A 24,525-nucleotide genomic window follows, 5' to 3' on the forward strand; every position below is an offset into this window, starting at 1 on the left:
GGAAATGGGCTTGAGAAGGCCTCACACTGCTGTCATTTGAAGTGATCTAAAACTGTTCTCCATTGAATTTACAGCTGAAGCAGCCGATAATAAAGTATTGCCCAAACTCTACACTATAGGAACCGGCCTATCAGTCACTATAGGATCAAAAACTGTACAAGTTTCAAATTTAGAGCTTCTCTTGCACAAATACCAGTCATATCTATGTTAACAAGAGATACAACGACGGCCCGATGGATGTTTTCATTAAGCAACAAGGTTACGGTAGCTCCAGCACAAAATATCAGCAGTAAGCTTGCCGTTCCTCGGATAGGTTTTCTCTGGACCAGGCTTCTCCAACAAGGTTTATTACATTAAGCAATGCGATATTTAGTACCATCAGTCCGATCAGTCCTTGCGTTATTCGATTCTATCTTATACCACCCTCCTTTATTCCCTCCCTTAACCCTCTTTCCAACTCAGAGATGCAAATCTTATCCTGCCAATCCCACCAGCACCATCTGAGCTCACTCAAATTCCCCCACAGTCCACCCCCGGCTCCTACCGTCAAGGAGCTGCTCGTAGAGAGCTCCAGAAATGCCGGGATGCCGATCGGATTAGTCCAAAGCTTGCTTCATCAACTGAGCTTTCACGGAGCACTTCTGTCAACCAATTCTCTTTTCCATCTCGAAACATGACCGATCGTCGATCCTATGAAAAGAAGGCGAACGCAAAAAAAGAAAAGAAAAGGTAGGTGCCATTGAATTCACTGGGATTTGCTTGTCAGCGTCTGTTGCAGTTGCAGCCAAAGAGCACTATCTCCCTGTCTCCCCGGGCTGGCCGGAGGAGCTGGAGCAGTAGCCCGACACACGCATGAGATTAGCATGGTTCCGGTCTCTGAGCAGCCGAGTTTTCGTGCTGCGCTCCGTGCTCCCATCCTTGTCATCACAGACGACGAAGAGATTGCGGTTGTAAAGCCTGCCGAGGACTTGTTGGTAGCAAACACAAACACTCTCGTAGACCGGAGCAGCGGACACGCATGATCACGGCGCACGCCATGGCAGGCAGCCAGAGCCAGGCAGGGCACGGCAGCGAGCTCCCGAGCTCGAGGGCCGGCCGGTCCCGTACCTTGTCTCAACTCGATCGGCTATTCGGCTCCCGTTTCTTGGGGGCAAGGCAATCCATCACCACGACCTTAATTTGCAGGTGACACACACACGCACACACACACAAATTCCTCTGCTTACATCGGGATCCTGAGTGGATGACGTGATTTCCTCGAGATTAAAATTTGGTAGGCAGAGACTAGGATCAAAGAGCGGTGGAAATGGTCAGCAGTATCAAGCCTGAGGTCCCCCGGATCCACGCTTTTGACTAAGAAGAACGGCAACAGAGCAAATCGCTCCTTCCACTTGTTATATTCCTTCCTCTGCTTTTTTTCCCCATTTGATAAACATAGAAGAACCGTGGTGTTATCATATCAGCAAGCTAGCGAGCAAACAGGCAGACACATGTAATCGCTAGCCACATGGATAAATCTTGGCAAAAGGAGGGGGATTTCATCTGGGTGTGGTTAGGTTAGTGGGCTATCGGTGATCTGCTCGTGGGATCTCGGGGAATGTGATGCTGTTCTTATTCCTTGGCGATCGGCGAAATAAACAACGCATGCCGCTCCTATAAACTAATCACTTTTTTTTGTGTGGTGGAGATGCTTTGCTCGTAGGGCAAACAACCCCTTGCTAAACCGTGATCTCGCGTGATCTAATAAAGAAAATTATTGTGTAGCAAGCATGCCATAGGCTTCTAGAAGCTTGCATTTTAAAATTGGGGGAGATCGATTTGTTTGTACTAATGTGATCCAAACATGAATATTCGGCCTGTATCTCTCCTCCCTAATTTGGGATTTCATAGTCCAACAAGAGATGAGGTGGTATGCTTAATTGATACCCAAAATGGCATCTGTATCTTGGCAATATCCACTGCAAAACAAATACTTTTTTATACAAATAAAAGACATGAGCAGATCAGCGTATATACAAAGGATCTAAATAATCCTTGCTTTCTCTTTTTGGCTCTTAAGATGAGAAGATGCACTCCTCGGAAAAACAAATTAGAAAAGGATGAGCAGGTGCATGGTGTGTACGTGGAACCATAAGATTTGCTCATCTGCACCCAGCTAGCAGCCACATGGTTTGAAGCGACAAAGTCTGCTGCCCTCTCAAGTGAGTCCCATCATGGTCACTTATGGAAGTAATTATAACCGCAATTATGTCTGCCCAAAAGCCCAGAGCAGGCAAAACTCTTTTTTTCGAAAGAAACCCTAATGGAGGCCGTATCTAGCCTCATCCATTATTAACTCGTGTACAAAATACATATGTGTGTGAGGTTAAATTTGCAAAAGATATAGAAAAAAATAGTTTTGTTTATGTCAAAAGGATGATAAAAGTCTGACCATAAAATGTGCTGCAAGGACAGTGTAACTATATTATACAAACTACTCTCTTGGTAATTTATGCATCTAACCGATAATGATGAAATAAAATATATATGCTTATTAGACAGCAAGTTAAACCGCACAGATGCCTTAAACAATGAGCACTTTAGCAGCGTGGCATGGCCATTTTCTATTATTTTGTAGCAAAGACTTTTTTTTGTATAATTCTAATGCCGACTTAAAAAAGCCTTGTACTAATTTGAAGTAAACTGAGCATTCATTTCTTTTTTTTTCTTTGAGAGAAAGGAAAGGAGCACTACTACTATATGAAAAAGGCATTCACATACAACTCCACACAATCTAGCAGTGCGACGGCTCAAAATTTATACGCAGCCAGGCCAGTCCAGCAATAATGCGCTCATCGAATTCTTGACCGGTAATCAGCAGCGCTAATCAGAGAGCGAGAGGGCGGAGGAGGCCCCCCGGGTAGTACTCGGCGCTCATGATGGTGCTGCGGCCGTAGGGCGCTCGGCCTAGACAGGAGCCCCAAAAAGGCTGCGGCCTGATTATTTGCTCTGATCCTTTTTGGACATGGCATGATGGGTAATGCCCCGGCTTAACTCGGCCGGCCCCGATTTTAATACGGCCCCCCTGTCCCTCCCGCCCGGTGGCCAACACGATCTCAGAGTCAGGACTAGTGATCTGCGTGCGCCGGTCGCGAGGAGCAGGGGGACGCGAGCAGCAGCGGCGAGCTAGGCCTCGGTCGCGGCCTGCCTGCATGGCTAGGCTGTAAAGATCGCGGAGCACGAGTAAGGAGGAGGGCGAGAGGTTTCTGCGTGTCAGATGGGTGTCGATGGGATGGGTGGACGGGCGCGCCATGATGCGGTTCAGTATTGGGGCGGGGGAAATCTATGATTTGTCGGGGGCGGCAGCGCAGGGGGAGGGGGACACGACGCGCCAGCATGGACGACGACGCTGCGGCTGCCGGGCTGCGTCGTCCGACGAAGGGTTGGGGGCGGATCGGGATGGGATGGGGATTGCGATGCGGGCGCCGGCACGATTCGCAGCTACGGCTTCCGGCCATGATGCGAAACACGCGGCTCGGGCGAGGGCTTGACCCGGCCGGCCTGCTGCGGATGGGAGCCGGCGATTTTGGCGTTAGCGCACCACCCGCGCGGCGGCATCGTTCGTTCGGTGTGGAGGGTCCGGTCCGCTGAGAAAGCGTGTCGCTGCAGTGCATGCTGGCTTGCCTTCACCTGCTGTGTAAAGATCCTGATTCCTGAAGCTGGACTGCTGGAGCAATGCCAGCACTTTGGTCCTTGGTTGCTTGGAACTCTCAAGTTGACCGTTCGCATCTTTCGATCGACGATCCTACCTGCAGCACATAGTCCTTCAAAGAAAGGTTCCAATGCTCTGGTTCAGTAAAACAAACAAATAAGTACGGCAGCAAAGCTAGCCACACCACATCCATTACCGCTGGTTGATGGGCCAACAATACCAGGCCACTTTAAGCTCGACCGCCCACATAACGGCCGAAATTCAGGAACTCATGGGCCTACTTGCTCGTGGGTGGTGTGGGACATTGCGGCCCAAAAGGTGAGGTCTGGAGGATTGCCGCTGGGCCCCTTCTTGGTTGATTGTTGGTGGTGGCTGCCGGAGATCGCATGAGCTTTCCCGTAGCGTCCCTCGTCCCGGGTCCGGTTGGTTGCATGAGATTCTGGACTGGGCTCGATTCCAGCAGGAGAACCACCGCCCGGCAGTGAGCGCTGACATGTCTGTTTCACTTCGCAATTTCAAGCGCCAATTCATTTTCAATCGCCATTTTCTGGAAGTCTTACTGAAGGCAGCTCTTCCGTTCCTCAAGTACTCGCGTCGAAGTGTTATAACTGAGAGCACCATGAAAAAAAAACAAACGTTGTTGCACGTCTCAGACGTCTGCTTCTCCGTTGTCCTGAAATTGAGCTACCTTTCTTTCCGGCATTTGAAAACAAAACCCGCGGCACACGCACAAGTTGCCCAGCTGTACGCCTGCACGGTCGCGCCCCCCTACGTAACGAACAGTGGATGCAGCCTGCACTCTTTGGCAAAGTTGCAGGTCGAAACAGTCGCGAACTCGAGTACAATGCCCGTGGCACTGGCAGAGGGCACGCCGCACGCACTCGGCCGCAAGGCCGCAGCCATCCACCGTCCGCTGGCGCGGACGAGCGGCCGCGATGCCTCCGACTGAGCTGGCGCCGGGACCAAGCTTGCGGCCTGCTTGGGAGTGGTAGTCAGGTCAGGACTCTCGAGTAAGCGAAATACCCGGGGTGCATTCAAGCCCGCTGCTCTGCTCGCTCGACCCTGCCAGTGTCAGGCCCCGGCCTGCCGCCATCACAGGCCACTAGGCCAGCACGCTTCCTCCTCCGCCCGTTCCGTCTGATCTGGTCGTGCATACGACGGGCGCTGGTCCCGTGCCCGGGTCCGGCCGTCCGGGTCCGCCGCCCGCCCGGCCCCCTCACTGCCGAGCACGGGGAGGCTTTGCGCTGGTACGCCGCGGTGCACGGGCGCGCGAGGGGAGATGGGAGGCGCGAGGTTTCCTCCCACCGACGTGATGCGTCGGGTGCTTCTTGTTCTTGTCGCGCGCGCGCTGCCGATGGGTGAACACCGATCTACTGCGGGAGGAGTGGAGGGTCATGAGTAGAGTGATACAGTTCGCCAAGGACCCTATCTATGCTTGTAGGCTCGACACGTAGCGTCAGAGCCGGACACTGTTTTTGTGCAGTACTTGGAGTACCTGACAAAAGCTAAGCTTAAATTCCGACAAAGCAAAGCTTAAATTCAGCTCTACGGCCTGCTTAAATCACGCGTACTGCTCCTACGTGGCGTTAGACCGAAGGAGTAAAATCAACAATGCGACAGCAACTTTTCAGGCTCAGATCGCGATGCGCGCGGAATCAATCCGGCAGGGCCCGCGCAGGAATTAGCACATCAACGCCAGGCGATTAGATTAAGGGAGAAGAGAGCAGCAATAGTGCAGTACAGAGGGGAGTAAGTTCCGGCCGGCTGTTTTAAAAAGTTCGAAGGGCGCTCCGGCGACCTGACGGCCGGCCGGCATGGGCGTTGTGTTCTGTTCTTGCGTGGTGACGGGAGCTTGAGACGCGCAGGCAGGCCCTTGGATTGCTTGTGCCGGGAGGAAAATGATAAATTCGGCCACGAGTCCGCACTGTTTGTTACCTTGTGCGGCCACTAGCTGCCCTGATTTGACGTGTGATTCGCTCCTCGGCTTCCTCAGATCTTCTATTAGTAGCTGCGCTACTGTAGTCGTACGCAGTACCCTGTACGCGCACCCTCATCATCTCTTTGGCTACACGCAAAAGTCGCCGTAGTGAAGAGCGATGGCCCGGTAGCGATCTGTCGTAACAGTGACGCAGAAAAGGTTGTTTACATAAGTCCCACCCCGGCTAAGAAATTTGAATCACGGGAATGGGAATTTGCCTCAGTTTTCCAACAAGTATCAAATAATCACATGTGAAATTCCGAGAATAAAATTTATATATCTGAGCATTTAACAGCTCAGCGACAAATAATCACATGTGGAAAATCCTAGAATAAATAAAGTTATTATTTAAAAGCTCAGCGACGAGGATGCGGCATTAACGACCCGGCCACCAGGGCAGCACCACACGGTCCATGCACCGGTGTACCCCGGTGCCCACCCCGCCCCGTCAGTTTCCACGGAAATGTGCAAGCACTGACGCATCGACGGGGACGTATCCTGATTCACGAGCACGTGATCGCGCCCGACTCTGGACGGCCTTCATTTCCGGTTCCTCTTTTGGTGCTCTCGCTCTCTGTTCCGAACACCCCAGAAGCCCGGTAGCTAGCAGAGCAGGCAGCAGTAGCGTAGCTCGTCACGAGCAAAGAGAGAGAGCGAGCGAGCATTGCCATGTAAACCCGGCGTGCAAACGCACGCAACAGATGCCCGCTGCTGCGCCGAGCACGCACGCGCCGCGCCGCGTTCTCGCCGTCGTCTGCGATGGATGCCCGCCCGTGGCCGTGGCGACCATCTTTTGCAGGTCGCGGAACACATCACGTCGGCCCGCGGCAAAATGATGCCCCTCCAAGAAAGAAGAGCGGCGAGCGGCGACGAGGAGAGCTTGATGAGAATCCGCGCTGCCATACGCCCTGCTGCAGCCATGCAGACGACCAGAGGGGGGCCATGGCCGTGCGTGCCACGACGTCGGCCATGCATGGCTCGCTGCTCACTGCCGCGCGGCTGCGCCCAAATGAATTATCGAATAGGATGCTGGGATGGGATAGGAATAGGGTCTTGTTTAGTTGCCCAACTTTGAGGTGTCAAAATTACTGTAGCAACACTGTAGTGTTTCGTTTGTATTTATGAATTATTGTCCAAATATTGACTAATTAGGCTCAAAAGATTCGTCTCGCAAAGTACAACAAAACTATGCAATTAGTTTTTAATTTCGTTTACATTTAGTACTCCATGTACCGCAAGTTTGATATGATAGGGAATCTTCTTTTTGCATAGTGCTAAAGTTGGAATTTTAGAGTAAACTAAACATGACTTAGATACCGTAGATGTGCGTGTGCGCCCAGCTAGCTGCTAGCAGCATCGCCATCGTGCGCGAAATGTCAGTGGCGCGTTAATTTTGCGTGCGTAGCCTGGTCCCTTTCCCGGCAAAATCCAGCGAGGGGTTCTCTCTCTCTACTCTAGGCCATTTTAGATCTGTTGCTGTTTGAGAACAGTGTCTATTCTTTTCCCTCTGCTAACCTGGCCTGAAATTCCTGAAACGCACACGTAGGCCAAGACTAGGTAAGCTAGCAGGAGTAGTGAGACGGTATTTAAATAGGAGTAGAGGATTTGGAAGGCATGCACGGCCAAGAACCCCGCACATTACGAGCGGGCGATTGATGCCGTATTGACCAATCCACCCATGGCTTTGGAGCCAACAATACCAACGAAACCTGCCGTATTCCCCTCGTCAGGCACCCTTCGAAAACACCCGTACGCATGTGAAATTGGTAGGCCAGCGAGAATCTACCCTCGAAGCACACGGATTACATGACGCCCCTACTCTACCAAGCGAGAATCTCTCCCTCCCTCCTTGTTCCAACTTTTACATCAACTTTCTTTCAAAAAAAGGGAACTTTTACAGCACCAGCTGAAGCACTAGTAAAAAATATGTCGAGCCAGTTTCTGCAGCACTGAGAAACGATGGATCAATTGTAAATAGCACGTGCACAGTACGGCAAGTGCTGTCCCTCCTGCATTTCTTCTGTTTAATTTACCGCTGCTACTTTTTTTTTCCTTTTACCCCTAACCCATTTTTACTTTTTTAGATGAGGTGACTACTGACTACTGGTATACTGGCCGAGCTATTTAATAAGGTCGCAGTGGCGCTGCTCGGCCAATAACGCTCGTGACCACCTCTGCTTTACGCGGCCTTTGTCCTTTGCGCCACCTTCCCCATCCAGCCATCCTTATAGCGCTCGATGCCCTCGCGCTCTCGCCTCTGCACTGCACGTAGCCGTATCACACCGCACACAGTACACTCACTCATCCTCCTCCTCGCACCAACACGCCACCTTCGGCTTGCTTTGCGTGTGCAGCTGCGAGTGCATCGCATTGCGCAGCTACCCAGTAGCTAGCTAGCTAGCTAGGGGGTTAGCAGATGGCGAGCAGCGCGGGGGATCGCTTCCTGAGGCAGCTGAGCGCGAGCAACGGCGGCGGCGGCTACGACGGGGGATGCGGGCTGCAGGACCAGCAGGAGTGCGGCGGCGGCGGGAGGAGGGGCTCCCGGCGGTGGTCCAAGAAGCGGGCCGCCGCGGCGAGGGACTATGGCGCCGGCGCCAATGGCTACGGCGGCATGAAACAGGGGGACGCTGCCTCCGCGGCGAGGAAGCGGGTGATGGTGGTGGTGGACGAGAGCTCCGGCGCCAAGCACGCCATGATGTGGGCGCTCACCCACGTCGCCAACAAGGGGGACTTCCTCACGCTGCTCCACGTCCTGCCGCACTCCGGCAGCGGCAGGGGCGAGGAGGCATCGTCCCTCGCCAACTCGCTCGGCACGCTCTGCAAGGCCAGTAGGCCCGAGGTACACACACACATCAACATTTGCATCTGGTGATTAGTGAAGCTTAATCACTGACTGGTTAGCTAGTAAGCAGTGCATATTTGAACTAAGTTTGGTAATGGTACTGACTTATTTTGGGAGCATATGGTTGGAGCCATGCACAAGAAAATTACTAGGAGCTAATAAAAAATAATGAGACCATAAGTATCACCACCAGTGTACTTTATAATTCATGATTCAAAGATTCTGGTTGTTAGGTGATCTGGTGCAGTCACCTCACCTGAGGCCTTGAGAGTGCTTTTAGGCTTGCAACCAGTTGTGTAGTAGATCACAGATGAGATCAGGACCTCATGAAAAGGATCTCATACCCCACTTTTGTGCCTGCATCTGCATGGATCAGGGTCTAGATCCTAGACAGGCCAAAAGGGCATCATGCCAATCAACCTTGGTAAAGAAATCAGTTACCAGTTTACTACAAATGAAGCAAGGAGCAGGCTGTGGGGCTCCTCCCTCCCTGGTCCCGTAAAATCTTACAAGCCATAAACCATGGCATTATGAAATGCAATCTCATTGCTTGGCTTTGTTTCGCTTCAATCAAAAGCCATAGTTATTTCAGTGTCTCTGCACCTGCCTGCCTGCTTAAGTGTGACAGTAGTGCATCAACACTATTCCTTTGTCCTTTAGCCTGTGGTGTATGAAGGATATGGCTCATGGGAAATGGGTGTGAATGTTGGTAGGTGGAGGTTGAAGCGCTTGTGATCCAAGGGCCCAAGCTGGCCACGGTCCTCAGCCAGGTGAAGAAGCTGGAGGCCTCCGTGCTGGTGCTCAGCCAGTGCAGGCCATCTCCCTACTGCTGGTTAAGCTGGTAAGTGACTCAGCACCGTGGCCCTTGCTATCTTATCCCGCCCATTGCGTATGTGTGTTGGAAATGGGAACCTCTCAGAGGTCAACTATGGGCAGTAACAGGGTGGGAGAATATGTTATGGTGTCAGTCCATAGTGCTCTGTTTAAAAATGAAGCTCAGACTTTCAGAATCATTTTTATATCTAGATCTCAGCAGAATATTCAACTATTATCAGATTTAGCTTATCCTGTCAGGCAAAGAAAAATAAAACATACCAGGTCAAGGTTCTGGAGTGAGCGGATTGGCAATAGATTCACATCTCGACGCATACTTTTGTAAGAGATTCATGGGCCTCTTTTCTTTTTGAAAAAAAAAAAGTTAGTAGTGATGAGCAGCCCTACTGATACAAGTGGTGGCCAAACTATTTGGGAGGAATCCCTGTAGAGTGTTCACCGCCGCTCAATAGGCAGGGTCCATGCCTTTGGGTAAAATCAACGCTTTAGGATGCAGCGCCATGTGCAATCCATAAATCGCAGATGCTTTAATTGTCCTTCTAGATACACCTCCCCTTAATAAAGCAAGAGCCATAAACACAGCTATCACTCTACCAGCTAGATACTTTTGTTTCCAATTGCCATGTCACATGTGTAGGAAACATCTGAACTTCTGAATATTGGATTACGGGGAATTTACTTTTCACCTTAGTAATAACCATTCCTTGTTACCGGAAAAAAAACCATACCTTGTTTGAGCAAATTCAAATGTCTATGCTGCAATTCAATATTTCTTGCAGCCTCCTGCGGAGCAGCAGCGAGGAGTTTGTGGAGCAGTGCATCAACCAGGCGGAGTGCCTGACGCTGGCGGTGAGGAAGCAGAGCAAGGGCGTCGGTGGGTACCTCATCAGCACCCGGTGGCAGAAGAACTTCTGGCTCCTGGCCTGAAAACCATGTTATTATAGCCTTAGTCACTACTACATGATCACATTTTACTCCCCATATATCTGCTGTCATTTCGTTTGTCCCTGCCTTGTCGGTGTATGTGTGAGTGGATTGTTCCGCTTCCTCCTGTTGTAAAGCGAAAAGAGCCTTAGATCTGACCCTTCCCCCAACAAAACTATGTACGTCTCCTCTCTGGTTTGTAATCTGTAATGTACTCTCCTGTAATGCTGCATAAATGACCAGTCCTGTTGTAATACTCCTATGTTAGATGTCTACAGTACCTGATCCTGCTGCCCAGTAGCTTGATTACTTAAAAACAGTCAGGTTAAAAACATTTGCAAGACCAAGGTGACGTTTCCAATGCAGGAGTAGCTCGAAATGGGAGAGGAGACAGAACCCATTTCAAGCTCGGGTGTTTGTTTTTTGACACGTTCAAGCTTGGGTGTAGGGAAACTTGGGACTAGGGAGAAGGAACTATTCTGGAGTGGCATTGGCTCCGCCTGACACTATCCTCTGAAGCACCCCAGCAGAACCAGTGGGGCGCCGCTTGATGGTCGTGGGGTTGGGGAGCAACCAGGCAAAAAAACTAAAAGGATCATTATTACCAATGCCAGGTGACGACGCGGATGTCAGTGCGACCTCATCCTCCAGACCCCGGCTCCGCTAAATTTGCACAAGAAAGCCAGTGTCTGCAGTTTCTCAGCCAACAATCCAGGAAGTCCTAACACTGACACTGATAATGCTACTGAAGCTAATTAAGACGAGGCATTCCCAGATATAGGTTACCTTTGGGCTTCTAACAGATCATGCTTCGCATTTGTATGTTTGATATGGCCATGGAGGTTCAGCACCAAACGATCTAACTGGGCACAGGTTTATACGAGTGTTGAACTCTAACAACCACCCTCGATCCAGGTTGCCATACCAAGATAACACAAGCCTGTCTCTGCCCAGTAAATATTGACTCCAGTACAGCTGCCCCCTTTCAGCATAGCAGCAGTATTTATCAAGGCCGTCCTCGCGGTGATGGCCACTCTGAATTCTGCGCTGCACGGCATGCACTGGACGGGGACCATAACGTTCACTGGTTACTACACACAGATGACAGGTGCCATATAGCCTGAAGCATCATCACCATGCTAGTCCAATCACCACCATACGGCAGATCAGATGAACCCTACTAGTAAGTACACCCAAACTCAACCCAGTCAAGCCCCCATCATAGTCCAACTGTCCAAGGGTCATGCTTACGAATGACTCAACATCCTAATAACTGCGGCAAAACACTGCCCAAGAGTGAGCATGGGGCAAAAATTGAGGGCTAACATCACATAAAAGATTCAACTTTCACCGAGCAAGTTCAGAAACTACTGTGAGTCTGCGAATACGAAGTAAACTCAAGCGTGGCATTTTGCAAAATGGTTAAGCAAATCCTGGGGCTGTCGTGGTCATTCTGTAACGCTAGTCTGTGTTCAGTTCATAGCACTGAACAGAAAACAAAAGGAGTGTTCTGATTTTCTTTCTGCCAATCACTATACCGAAGGAAACTACGAGCGCTTGCGTCTCTTTGCGCTATCATCTATGAAGGACTCCCATTTACCATGGTCCAGCTTGCTGAGATCTTCTAGGTCTCCGATGGAAAGCAGGTAGTGTGTAAGCTTCACCAGCTCGTGGTCATTGTCCCTGTTTGAGTGCGCTTTCCTGAATGGCCTGATCACGAGACCGTTCTGTGGATTCATGACGAAATTCCTTCGTAGGTCATCAAACATGATGGTGTTCTTCTCATTGTAGTACTGCATATGAAGAGGCAGGAATAGTGAGTAATGAATTTGATCAGGACCTATCACAGATTCATAAAAAAATTGGCACAAAGAAATGGAATACTAACCTCAGGGAATTGAGCCCAAATGACACCAAGAGGCTTGCAGTCAAAAGTTTTCTTTCTACTTTGGTTTTCGGATTGCACAGTTATCATAGCCAAGTGATCCATAAGAGCAGTAATTTTGTAGTCGGGGTTGCCAAGAACTCCAAGTTGCTCCATCTTCAACTCCACCCATTTCATACTGCATCCAAGGGTCAATCGTATTATTATTTTTTTTGTTTACCGATTTCAGATCACAATCATAACCAATTAAGGTGACAAGGGGCGCACCTAGTAGCTGACCATATCATGATGTCATATTTTGAATATGCTGCTGCTAGGAACTGGTGAAGATCTGTAAAGAGGAACCCACAACTTAAATGATAACACACTAGAGGAACGTAACATATTAACAGTGGTGCTGAAAAGTCCCCTTACATGGACGCATGAGTTCCTTAGGATTCTCAGCTGGCGACTTATGGTCAAACAGAGTATAGTCAATATCTAAGACCAGCAGCTTCTTTCCTTTACGACATGGATTCAAGAGCTTGATCTATAAAAATAGGCACAAAAAACAGGTATCAATCACCACCTAACTTGAAAAATGTAGTAATCAGTAAGAGCTCAACAAGCAATCGCCTCGTCAAAAAAAAAAACAGTATGCGCTCCTCACAGTTCCCTTGTGTTGTCATCAATACCAGTATCAAAATTAGGTAGAGAATGGAAGAGGCAATCATTCTCAGATAACATTGTGAATATAGACTCAATTAGTGCCACCAAACAGGGAAAACTGTCACTGGATGCGCTGGCACTGCTACTGCTGCTAAAAGGTAGGAAATCATAATAGTTCTACACATATAGGTCAAAAGGGGAGCAAGGTCATACTAAGAAGCAAATCAGATATATAATATTAAATCAGTGAAAAATGTGAAGGATATAGCAGGAACTTGAGAAGCAACAAGATGTACCTTATACTGACTTGCACGCCGCTTTAATTTTTGCTTGTAGACATCTTTATCCTTAATGGGTGTATCTTCATTCTGCTCGAAGTCAAAATCATCGAGTAACTCCGGATCATCTTCTTGGCCAACAAATATTTCTTCTTCAACAGTTCTGAAATTAGAATAGACAGCTTAAAAGGACATGCAAATTACCACGAAGGGAGTCTCATTGTAACAAAGGAATGATTAAAAAAATTAAAGGAGTCAGATATCCTGGCTTGATGTTTGTTGAGTAAACATAAGACAACTGGACAGCTGGAAGACCACTTAATTGCTTACGGTTTAGAGAGATACTCCTTTGGCATAATGAATTAATGACTCACTAATAGCCACGGGATTCATGCCAAGAACATATTATAATCTTGAGTAAAGTGCACCCAGAGTCCTTAAACTTTTCCCTGATTCTCATATAGGTCTAGGAACTCTCCAGGTGAGCATCTGGGTCATCAAACTTTTTAAGTGGTTCATCCCAGTGAGAACTCAGGTCCATAATTGGACCTTGAGTGAACCACTTAAAAATTTAAGGACCCAGATGCTTACTTTGATAGTTTATGTACCGAGGTGGAATCTGGGAAAAGTTTAAGGACCCAAGGTGCATTTTACTCTATAATAATCTTCTACAAGCAACTCAAATCGAATTTGGGATTGGTATGCAGCTGAAAATTGCACACTATCTAATCAAAAAGCAGCTATACGAACTGGAAGTACTGCATGAGCTGCTTCATGCAAAGCTTGATATAAACACAAAGGTTTTCACACAATAATAATGCACACTTAGTGTAAAAAATGTCTCATCCTACTAAGACAGCCATGCCAAGCTTCTCAACCAGACCGGTTAGAGCGTTGAAGTAAGGGAGTCACTGAAACCCCTGTCCTGACCCAAGTTCAAAGCACGTCACCTTAGAACAAAGCCCGGGGCAAGTCTCCCCCGTGGTCGAGGTTTTTTCCCCCCTACTAAGATAGCTATGAACTCAACATGCATCTTTATCTGCAAACCGTCTCATCCCACCAATTATACACTGAGATGGTCATGCATTCATGATCCTATATCAAAGAAAAGTTGAGAAACCAATTTACCTCAGAGCAGTCCAAACAGAAATGAGCACTTCACAGCATGGCTGTGATGCATCTCAACAAAATTGGACATGCAATGATCTAAATTCTGAAATTCAGCAGATTTGGCAAAGCATAGACCTAGTTGGTCACACAAGTAAATGAGGGGCTTGCAAAACTAAAATTTGTTTGTTTGAGAAATTTTCCATATAGAGGACCAGAATAATTTTGAGATTAGGATGTCCAGCACCGTATTATCCAATTTCAAACAGACTTAATTTTCTCTGAAATCACAATCAGGTTTCTATCATCTAATTGTCAACAAATGACAGACATTACCATAGGCCTCAAACACTACTGATATGGTATGAGAACTAAAATCAGGAAATATCAAACTTAAACCTGTAGGATATAGAGAATAACTAGGTCGTTCCATCCAAAAAAAATAGGAATGAGTAATTCCTATGACATCCAAAAGGTAGAATTGTCCATCGACTTAGTAGGAACTTCAAACACACACAGATGGGTCTGGTCTTTCATACAGTAAGCCTAGCCCAAGTCAAAATGAGCCTCTCACCACCTTACATCGAAATGTGAATATGTAATCAACCTGCAACAGTTTACAGTTTGAGGAGGTAATCACACTCATCTCAGCTAAAATGCCTTAATCCCATCTCTATCAACCCAGAACGAACCCACAAAATAGCAAGGTTCCAAATCCCACCCAACAGACAATGGTGGGTTGGGGGGATGTCACTACAGTATCACTCCCAAACCTAGTGTAACCAACCAAGCACAACTATCAACAGAGGACTGGCAAAACTAAAATTTGTTTGTTTGAGAAATTTTCCATACAGAGGACCAGAATAATTTTGAGATTAGGATGTCCCAGCACCGCATTATCCAATTTCAAACAGACTTAATTTTCTAAGAAATCATAAATTAGATTCCTGTCATCTAACTGTCAACAGATGGCAGACATTACCCTAGGCATCAAACACCATGGTATGGTATGATAACTAAATTCAGGAAATGTCAAACTTAAACCTGTAGGATATAGAGAATAACTAGGTGGTTCCATCCAAAAACATAGAAATGAGTAATTCCTATCACAGCCAAAAGGTCGAATTGTCCATTGACTTGGTAGGAACTTCAAACATCACACAGATGGTTTGGTCTTTCGCACAGTCAGCCTAGTCCAAGTCAAAATGATCCTCTCATCACCTTACATCAAATGTGAATATGTAATCAGCCTACAACTCCTTCCAGTTTGAGCAGGTGATCACAGTCATCTGAGCTCAAATACCTTACCCCATCTCATGTAAACTGAACCGAGGACGTGTTTACCAGCAGACAATGGAGGTGGGGTTCCCATAAATCCCAAAAATGTCACTACAGTACCACAATTCCCAAACCGTGTGTAACCAAGAACAACGATCAGATAACACCGCGACGCAAACAGATCAACCAAACGAGTCCAAGCAAGCTAGGGTTTAGCGATCGGACTTCTAGCCCCCAAACCTCACCACTGCCGTCTCAAATTGGGAGCACTAGCCCATGATCCCCACCCCACCCAGTGGACAGCAACGGATACCCAGCGGTTCCGCTGAAATTCACAGACCAGCCCTCCAATTCGACGCCGACTACGCGTTTATCCTAAACAAGCGAGGAGATGGGAGGTAATTAGGGTTGAGGAGGAGGAAGGGACGGGGGAATCGCGGCGCTTACCCGATCATGCTGATCTTTCCGTTGGGCTTGAAGGGGATGGAGGAGAGGAGGGTGGAGTCGTCGATGCCCTTGAGCATGATCTTGGGGTAGAGCAGCGTCTGGCGCTTGGGGAGCACCCCCGTGGCCTCGCAGATGCGCAGCTTGAGCTCCCCGAGCGTGTCGTCCCCGACCATCCGCACCGTCTGCTCCTGCCCGCACCACTTCACCACGAGCGTTATCTCCTCCGGCGGCGCCGCCTCCGCCACCGCGGCGAGGGAGGGCGCGTCCGCCGCCGGGGGCGCCGCCGCCGACGAGGACGAGGGCGTGTCCGCCATGGGCTTTGGCTGCGGGGAGTTCGAACAGGAGAGGAAGGAGTAGAGAGAGGGTTCCCCAGCCAGTCCCGGGGAGACAAACTGGGGGAGTAGATGGTTTATACGTAACCAAGGTCTAAAAGCGGAACAGGATCGTAATACGTAATCGGTAGTTCAAAAGCGGCAAAAAAAGAGGCTGTTTTAGCTTGGGTGCTGGGAGGAGAACTGAATTATGAAGCACGGGCTCGTTTGATCACTTGGTCAGACTGTCAGAGCATGTAAGATGCAGGATACTTATAAAAGTTCTGTAATGAATCACGAAACCGGTGCTTAAACAGGCGCGATCACCTAGTTAGCACACATTTTAAGCACCTGGTGCAAACTCCATTGTACGTGCTCTTACGCGAGAACGTAGATTTGTACAATTGCACCAATGTAATTGAGCCAAAATATCGCAGATTATATTGCATCTGAAATCTGTTGAATCACTGCACGTTACGTGGCCCAGACCTTGCATCATTTTCTTATTCCATTTCTCATTGCCCCATAAGTTACCTCAGGGTAAACAAGTCTTTTGGTATGATAAGTTATTATGCATTTGATTTATGTTAATGTGTTTAGTTCGTGGAAAGGTAATGTAAATGCAAATGAAATGAGATTCTAGCGCAACTGGTAACGGAACCGGTGATTACCTTCTTTGTTTGGTAGAACCATGGTATGTTATGTTATTGGTTACTATCCGTCTTTTTTTAAGATGGACAACACTGGTGTGTTTTCTAATTTGCGGAGGAGGAACAGACTTATATAGAGGTAGGATTTGATTACAATATTCAATGATTGAAAATAAACAAATTGAATACCATCTATAACGTGATTACGTTACATTCAACCAAACCAAACCGTGCATACTTTTGGGGCGATGGCGCATGTCTGTGAGCCTCGCAACCTACCACATCCCCTGCATTTCGCAAACCGCAACCTACCTCGACGAGGTTGCTCTCGACCGGGGCTGAACGGCTATATATACACGCGCGCGCGGTCACGCGCGATGAGAGAGGAGCCTACGCACGCAGAGCAACAGCAGCGGCAGTGACAAGGAGACGGGCGGAGAAGATGCCCGGCGACGACGCGACGGTGGCCGTGGTGGTGGTCCTCGCGGCGCTAGCGGCGTTGGCTGCGGCGGGGAGAGCTTGGGGCACCGAGGAGGAGAGAGGCAACGGGACGGCGGCGGGCCGCAGAGTAGAGGTGACGTACGACGGCAGGGCCCTGATCCTGGACGGCGCCAGGAGGATGCTCTTCTCCGGCGACATGCACTACCCTCGAAGCACTCCTGAGGTACACAATGTTGCTGTGGCCGGAAGCATCATACCATGCTCGTGCACTCAAGCGTGTCAACGTGCCCTACGGATCGTTGTGATCTGTGAAGTTCATCTTGTTTGCATCCAAATTTCGCTCTCTCCAAAATCTGAACTCGACCTGCGATCTTCAGCTTTGCCAGCTAGCGCACCGTAAATTTTCTAGACAATTGCAATCTTGCAACCGACAGGACATACGGTGCTCTTTACTGCTCGATGAAACCGTAAGATCTGAGATCACAGGCCATGCATGCCCACCGCTCCCCGAGTAAATAATCTTGGTCACGACTCTCGACTGCTCGCCTTCCTACCTGATAAAACAAGAGCGGTTCATCTAATTAAAAATAGACAGAAAAATGGCGATATTTATTTCATGGCGTTAGAGAGCTGGTAGCCCATGAGAAAACCGTGTGAACTGCTGGCAAGTGCACACAGCCACACAGGTAGGAGGAACCAATTGAAGCTGAAAACCGTAGGCCAATGCAAAATCTTGATTAAATGTACCATTTCGAATTTGCCTTTGAAATCCATGATTAGCTTTTGTTTTTAACGGTAAGGAGGATAACATCCCAAAATAGATTTTGTAGTGTTCTATGCAGAGGTAGTGCGATCCTCTTTTCTCCAGCCACTTGATAAAGCCGAAATAGGTGCGTCGGACTCAACCCGTTCACTTGTAAATTGTAATCTTGCAGAATATATTTTGCTTGTATACTGTGTACCACATTACACCATTTCATAACATGGAAGACAGACAGGTACAGTTGTCATTTCGCAAGCTAATGAACTAACAATACAAAATACCGAAGCATTTCAAGCATTTCGTGAAGCAAAATTTCTGAAAGATATGACGAGTGCAAGTTTCTTTACTCAGTCAAATTACAACACCTTCATACTTTATATATGAAGCCCTTAAGCATACTGAATCATATGAAGCATAAAACTTCATTCCTTATACCAATGTGCAATAAAATTAACAGATGTGGCCAGACCTCATAGCAAAAGCCAAGAAAGGTGGCCTGGATGTCATCCAAACATATGTCTTCTGGAACGTTCATGAGCCTCTTCAAGGCCAGGTATGTGCTGTATATGCAATTTCCTAGGCCTAACTTACATACCTGTCAGGATTTATGTACCACTTCTGTGTTTCGTAACGATGAAGTCTACATATCTCTTTCTGGATCAGTATAACTTCGAGGGGAGATATGATCTGGTGAAATTCATCAGAGAAATCCATGCCCAAGGCCTCTATGTAAGCCTAAGAGTCGGTCCCTTCATCGAGTCGGAGTGGAAATACGGGTATGAAAGCATGAAATTCATTTCCGATGCGCAAACAAGATTTTGATTTCCACTATGCGCTAGGCAATTATAGTTATAGCTTTCTTGAACTCTAAGTAATTCAAACCAAGAAATGAACTCAGTTCCATACTGAATTTCTTCTATTCGTGCAGAGGCTTACCGTTTTGGTTACGTGACATCCCAAACATTACTTTCAGATGTGACAATGAACCCTTCAAGGTATCCTGTTTGGAACTGCATACTTCAGATATAAGGATAATCTCTTGTTTCCATTCTTCCTTTTCATGGTTAACAATTCAATTTACCTTCTCTCAGCATAATTTCGCCATTCACTGTTGTAAAACAAAACAACTGCAGTACTCTTAACAGTCCATTAGTATAATCAAAGTGTCATAAAATAATTTAAGCAAGTGACAAAAAGGTACCCAATTTTTGACCAGGTACAAGTGTCAATGTGTCATACATGGTGTGAGAAGAGCATGTTTTCACCTAAGTTACAAACTCTTGTTAACCAAAAGAAGAAGAAATAAAAAAAAAAGAAAAAGCAAAGAGGGATAAAGTGAACAGATTCAACTTGATGAGCAGCTTATCTAGAAGTAATTCATGTTTATACTGTGATTTTTTGTCATCGTACACTATCCATATATAACATGCAGAGGCATATGCAAAAATTTGTTACAAAAATAGTGAACCTGATGAAGGATGAACGACTGTTCTACCCACAAGGAGGCCCCATAATCATATCACAGGTCAGTTAAATTGAAACTAAGAATGCTTCTCCTTTTAAATCTACATAAGGTGATTGCTATGTAAAATTTCAATTAACCTTGCAGATTGAGAATGAATATAAGCTGGTAGAGGCAGCATTCCATTCAAAAGGACCACCTTATGTTCATTGGGCAGCAGCAATGGCAGTAAATCTGCAGACAGGTGTTCCATGGATGATGTGTAAGCAGGATGATGCCCCATCTCCAATTGTCAGTGACTCAGTGACCATATTTGTACCATTATAGTGATTTATAAATTGGGAATATGATTTTTGAAAATCAATGCAACATTGATTACATGGCTAGATTAATACCTGCAATGGGCTCATCTGTGGGGAAACATTTCTAGGCCCAAATTCACCAAACAAGCCAGCTTTGTGGACAGAAAATTGGACATCTCGGTGCGGCATAAACCTCATGCTTTTCTTCTATGATTTCTACCACTCTCCATATGTTAACACATATTTCTCCTGCATACAGCTATCCTGTATATGGTCAGGATCAAAGATATAGATCAGCAGCAGACCTTGCCTTTGCCGTAGCACTGTTTATAGCAAGAAAGAAAGGAAGCTTTGTAAATTACTACATGGTAGAACAATGAAGCTATGGACTTGATTCAAAAGATTCTCTTAACGCTTGTTTTAGTCTTCTAACATGAGTTAAGATTTATGATGTAGTACCATGGTGGAACAAACTTTGGAAGGTTTGCATCTTCCTATGTAACAACAAGCTACTATGATGGAGCTCCCCTCGATGAATATGGTAAGTAGGTAACCACATTTTACTTGCCTGATGCTGCTGAAACTTTGTAACAGCACCTTTTTATTGTATGAAATATCCTAACAAGAACATAATATGAACACAATTTACCAAGAAGGGTCATCGAACCATTGTATAAGATCATGTAAAGCCCAAAATGGCAGACCATATAGCATATCTAGAAAGTAACTGATGCTCCATAACATCTGCTGATGCCTTTCTAGGACTACCATTTGGTGGCTTTGGTGCAGAATCTCTTCATGCCCACTGGCAGAAGCCTTAAATTTGCAGCATTGCTGGTCTATATTACTTCCCATTTTCTCCTTATACTGTACATCAATACACCTTGTAGCAGTTGGAACTTGGAAGAAAGAGTTTCCTACCGAATTTTATCCAGTATTCAAGTACTCACTGATTACATTTCTCTCATAAGAAAACCAATATTTGGATAATATCTGTTAAAAGTAACAATTATACATCCAGGATTAATATGGCAACCGACATGGGCTCATCTAAGAGAACTGCATGCTGCAGTAAAGCAGTCTGCAGAGCCATTACTTTGGGGAGCATATTCTAATCATTCATTTGGTCAACAGCAAGAGGTGAAATTAAAGTAACTTGGCATATTATATTTCCAATAAATTACTATATTTTCATCAATCTAACTGGGAAAATGTTGGCGTATCGCAGGGGCATGTTTTTGCAACAGAGTCTGAGTGTGTGGCTTTCCTGGTAAACTTTGACAAGCATAAGATATCAACCATTCAATTTGGTGAAGAGGTGTTCCAGCTAGCTCCTAAATCAATCAGTATCCTTTCGCAATGCAGGGAACTAGTATTTGAAACAGGCAAGGTGCGCAGATTACATTCATGAAACTAAAATGTTCACTTACTGAAGATCTTTTTTAGAGGCGCCTACCGAAGATCTAAAATGCTTGTCATCCAAAAATTTATTGGCAGATAAATGCTCAACATGGTTTACGAACAGCAAAAGTAGTGCAGTCTCTAAATCATGTTGATAGGTGGAAGACATTCAAAGAACCAATTCCTACGTCACCAAGCAATATCTCGCATGTCGGAAACCAGCTTTACGAGCACCTCTCAACTACAAAAGATGAAACAGACTATCTCTGGTACCTCACCACGTAAGATTAACATCTTCAGCAAAAAAATACCACTCAGTATTTGCCCTGGTTTCTAGTACTTTCCTGAGCCTTATGTTAACCATATAATTGTGAAAATCATGCAGATACAATTATAGACGAAGTGGGAATGGCCAGTTAGTGCTTAATGTTGAGGCACATGCACATATTTTACATGCTTTCATCAACAATGATTATGTTGGTAAGGACATAAATACACCCTCATTTGCATTTACAGGGACTTATGGAGTACACAATTAAAGTAGAAGTAGTAATATTATTCAGGCTAGGCTAAGTTATCCTGCACAGCGGGGGTCTCCCTTGCTGTATTTACGTAAAAAAAATTTATTAATGAATGTTGAACTATTTTTAACTGTATTTATATTTGACATCTTTTCCATATTGTGGTAGGAATTGTGCACGGGAGTCATGACAAACCGGGCAATATTGTTCTTAAGGCGCCTATTTTGCTACGGGAAGGGCGAAACTCCATATCGCTGCTATGTGTCATGGTTGGGTCACCGGTACAATCACTCTCAGATTATTCTTCTATATGCTCAAAAAAAAACAAAAGTTAACTTATTGTCATTTGGTTGTGTTGCTTTGCGATAATTAAATGACTAGAGCCATGGCTTATGTTATTTATCCACAGCTAATACCATTCAGATTTCGAGTCTATATGAACAAAGCTGAAAAGCAACACAAAAAGAGAGAGAAAACTAATTAGGTTAAGAACATATGGAACAGCTAGTTAAACAACGAAAGCAGATTACCAGCAATTCTGCTTATTTTTCTGAACCGATACCTAATGACCCAAAAGGGAAAAGGGGGGGAAAGAAAGTCCAAGGACTCCACATAAGTATTTTAAATTTGTAAACCAAGAAACTATGCAGGCACATACCTAGAATTTGCATTAACTTGAGTTTTCATCCACCATGAAAGGACTCTGGTGCTTACATGGAGAGAAGAATCTTTGGAATCCGGAAAGTGAGCATAAAACGAAGACAGCAGCGACCATGCTCTATGAACAATGAGATGTGGAAACACCAAGTAAACCAACTCAGGTCAACATTGGTTCTAAATTTGATAGATCAGCATACATGCTCATTTTCAATCGTGCTGTGTGCAGGTTGGCTTATCTGGAGAAATAAATAAAGTGTACACATCTGAAGGATCATCTCGTGCAGAATGGACTGCAATTGACAGGTCCATGCATCTTCCACTTATCTGGTATAAGGTACATAAGACGTATACTGGTCCTGATGAACTTGCATATTTATTCTCTAGTGCCTGTAACCAACAGCTTGGGAGAATTATTGTTGTTTAACAGACAACATTTGACACACCATGGGGCAACGACCCTGTGACACTGAACCTAAGCAGTATGGGAAAGGGTGAAGTGTGGATCAATGGAGAGAGCATTGGACGGTACTGGGTCTCCTTCAAAACCCCCAGTGGGCTACCTTCTCAATCCCTGTCGGTACTCTAGCTAGTTCATACTGTAAAGCAAATTCCTTTTCTCCAATCATATCAGGCGAATGTGAAATGTCTTGGTTGACTGTCTTTCTTAAGGTACCATATACCACGGCGTTTTCTGAAGTCTGGAGATAACCTCCTTGTCCTCATGGAGGAAATTGGTGGCGACCCACTACAGATAACAGTGAACACAGTGTCTGTTACCAGAATCTATGGTAGCGTCAGCGAGTTCTCTACCCCATCACTCTTGTCACGTGAAAATCATCCAGCAGTTCATCTCCGGTGCCAGAAAGGCAAACGCATTACGGATATTGAGTTTGCAAGCTATGGAAACCCCGTCGAAGACTGCAGAGAGTCTGGACGGAGCTGCCATGGAAGTTGCCACGCAGAAATGTCGGAATTCGTCGTGAAGAATGTAAAATTCTACTGCCTCACAAGCTACATGCTAATGCCATCAAAGTACAATATTACCAAGGTGCTGCCACAAAGCACAAAAGCCTGACAACAGAAATACCTGTTTTGTTCTTTCAGGCTTGCCTAGGCAGAAGGAAGTGCGCCGTTCCAGTACGGGCAGCCAAGTTTGGAGCTGACCCATGCCCCGGAATTGCAAAATCCCTTTCTGTTGTGGCGATTTGTGGATAAAGATAAGTCAAAAGCACTTCACTCATGGTGTGAATAGTCGTCACAAAGAACTATGATTTGTACAGACATTATATATAGGAGAGAAACAATTCCGTAGGGGTAAATTAAGGAGTAGGATTACTGAAGGCACGCACCACTTCAATGCGAAAATATTGTTGGACTCGCCGGGAAGGCAGCTCATTCTCCTGTCATTTTCCCGCTCTAAATTCCATCATATGCAGGCTCTGATGAGATTTGAGGAAAGCAATTCAACTACACGCAATGCAGGTTCTGCTTAATGTGTGAGGATCAAATGATGGTTGTACTACCTGTATGGTGACTGGTGATGGTGACCGTTGAAGGTAAATGGTAATATGCGCCGCCGCCTCCGCCGCCGCCCATCGTAGGAGGTGCCACGGATTGGCAATCGCTCTGACGCGCTCGCTGAACCAGTGGCCCAGGCCCACCAGGAGAAACTAAAAGCAGTCTCCTGCGATCGTGGCCCGTGGGAACAAGACGAAAAAACCACTTTTCCCCTTCTCAATGCTAAATATAAATATTTTTATTTTGAATGAAACTGAATAAACTACCACTACATTTACGGTTATATATGCGATTTTACACAGCGTTGCACCGAGCTTATGTGCGGATTTAACCTATAATGGTTTAGTCGCAAGCTTCAATAGTGAAATATTCCCCATTATTCTAATTCTAAATCTATTTAGACTTGTGCACATGGATTAAGCATCCCCTACGGTAGAAGGGCACACTTGAGCCTGTTTGTTTCCGCTTTTCTCAGCCATGCTTGGATTATAGCAAAAAATTTCTCGCTTTTCGTTTTTCGCTTCTTATAGTCCAAATCTCTGAAGCGGCTTATCACATAAGTGAGAATCTGAAAAAATAAGCAA

The 24,525-nt window shown here is 46.3% G+C and overlaps 3 protein-coding genes across 4 annotated transcripts; 2 read left to right on the top strand and 1 right to left on the bottom strand.

The window, feature by feature from the left end:
- The first annotated feature begins 7,824 nt into the window (after positions 1-7,824).
- On the top strand, positions 7,825-10,525 carry LOC117857346 (uncharacterized). Its single transcript, XM_034739970.2, has 3 exons — positions 7,825-8,508; positions 9,225-9,352; positions 10,125-10,525. Exons 1-3 carry the CDS (start codon positions 8,086-8,088, stop codon positions 10,270-10,272), a joined length of 699 nt encoding a protein of 232 aa, XP_034595861.1. The 5' UTR covers positions 7,825-8,085; the 3' UTR covers positions 10,273-10,525.
- A 1,058-nt stretch (positions 10,526-11,583) lies between these two features.
- LOC117857345 (ubiquitin-like domain-containing CTD phosphatase) lies at positions 11,584-16,275 on the bottom strand. The gene is made up of 6 exons (XM_034739969.2): positions 15,913-16,275; positions 13,099-13,243; positions 12,569-12,683; positions 12,422-12,485; positions 12,158-12,332; positions 11,584-12,062 (listed from the first exon to the last, which is right to left on the bottom strand). Exons 1-6 carry the CDS (start codon positions 16,224-16,226, stop codon positions 11,817-11,819), a joined length of 1,059 nt encoding a protein of 352 aa, XP_034595860.1. The 5' UTR covers positions 16,227-16,275; the 3' UTR covers positions 11,584-11,816.
- Positions 16,276-17,112: 837 nt separating this feature from the next.
- Positions 17,113-23,818, top strand: LOC117855786 (beta-galactosidase 7). 2 transcript variants are annotated; one of them, XM_034738167.2, is made up of 19 exons: positions 17,117-17,537; positions 18,535-18,630; positions 18,741-18,853; positions 19,006-19,072; positions 19,510-19,602; positions 19,687-19,830; positions 19,927-20,021; positions 20,101-20,209; positions 20,298-20,382; positions 20,863-20,981; positions 21,070-21,231; positions 21,339-21,523; positions 21,628-21,722; positions 21,932-22,044; positions 22,463-22,570; positions 22,650-22,757; positions 22,851-22,996; positions 23,093-23,411; positions 23,528-23,818. In XM_034738167.2, exons 1-19 carry the CDS (start codon positions 17,316-17,318, stop codon positions 23,636-23,638), a joined length of 2,490 nt encoding a protein of 829 aa, XP_034594058.1. In that variant the 5' UTR covers positions 17,117-17,315; the 3' UTR covers positions 23,639-23,818. The 2 variants fall into 2 exon arrangements, with proteins under 2 accessions (XP_034594060.1, XP_034594058.1); XM_034738169.2 differs by lacking the exons at positions 23,093-23,411; positions 23,528-23,818 and having other exon boundaries at positions 17,113-17,537; positions 22,650-22,726; positions 22,808-22,986.
- Positions 23,819-24,525: the final 707 nt, after the last annotated feature.

Source organism: Setaria viridis, chromosome 5 (assembly GCF_005286985.2).
Source record: "Setaria viridis chromosome 5, Setaria_viridis_v4.0, whole genome shotgun sequence".
Classification (NCBI taxonomy): domain Eukaryota; kingdom Viridiplantae; phylum Streptophyta; class Magnoliopsida; order Poales; family Poaceae; genus Setaria; species Setaria viridis.

Excerpts from the sequence above, each read along its gene's own strand:
- LOC117855786 (XM_034738167.2), top strand. The coding sequence starts at position 17,316 with ATGCCCGGCGACGACGCGACGGTGGCCGTGGTGGTGGTCCTCGCGGCG. Across the intron at positions 20,210-20,297 it reads GCTTTGTAAATTACTACATG|TACCATGGTGGAACAAACTT; the intron begins GTAGAACAATGA and ends TTTATGATGTAG. Across the intron at positions 21,723-21,931 it reads CATCAACAATGATTATGTTG|GAATTGTGCACGGGAGTCAT; the intron begins GTAAGGACATAA and ends ATATTGTGGTAG.
- LOC117857345 (XM_034739969.2), bottom strand. The coding sequence starts at position 16,226 with ATGGCGGACACGCCCTCGTCCTCGTCGGCGGCGGCGCCCCCGGCGGCG. Across the intron at positions 12,486-12,568 it reads TAAGGAACTCATGCGTCCAT|ATCTTCACCAGTTCCTAGCA; the intron begins GTAAGGGGACTT and ends TCCTCTTTACAG. Across the intron at positions 12,333-12,421 it reads ATGATATGGTCAGCTACTAG|TATGAAATGGGTGGAGTTGA; the intron begins GTGCGCCCCTTG and ends CCTTGGATGCAG.
- LOC117857346 (XM_034739970.2), top strand. The coding sequence starts at position 8,086 with ATGGCGAGCAGCGCGGGGGATCGCTTCCTGAGGCAGCTGAGCGCGAGC. Across the intron at positions 8,509-9,224 it reads GCAAGGCCAGTAGGCCCGAG|GTGGAGGTTGAAGCGCTTGT; the intron begins GTACACACACAC and ends GAATGTTGGTAG. Across the intron at positions 9,353-10,124 it reads CCCTACTGCTGGTTAAGCTG|CCTCCTGCGGAGCAGCAGCG; the intron begins GTAAGTGACTCA and ends TATTTCTTGCAG.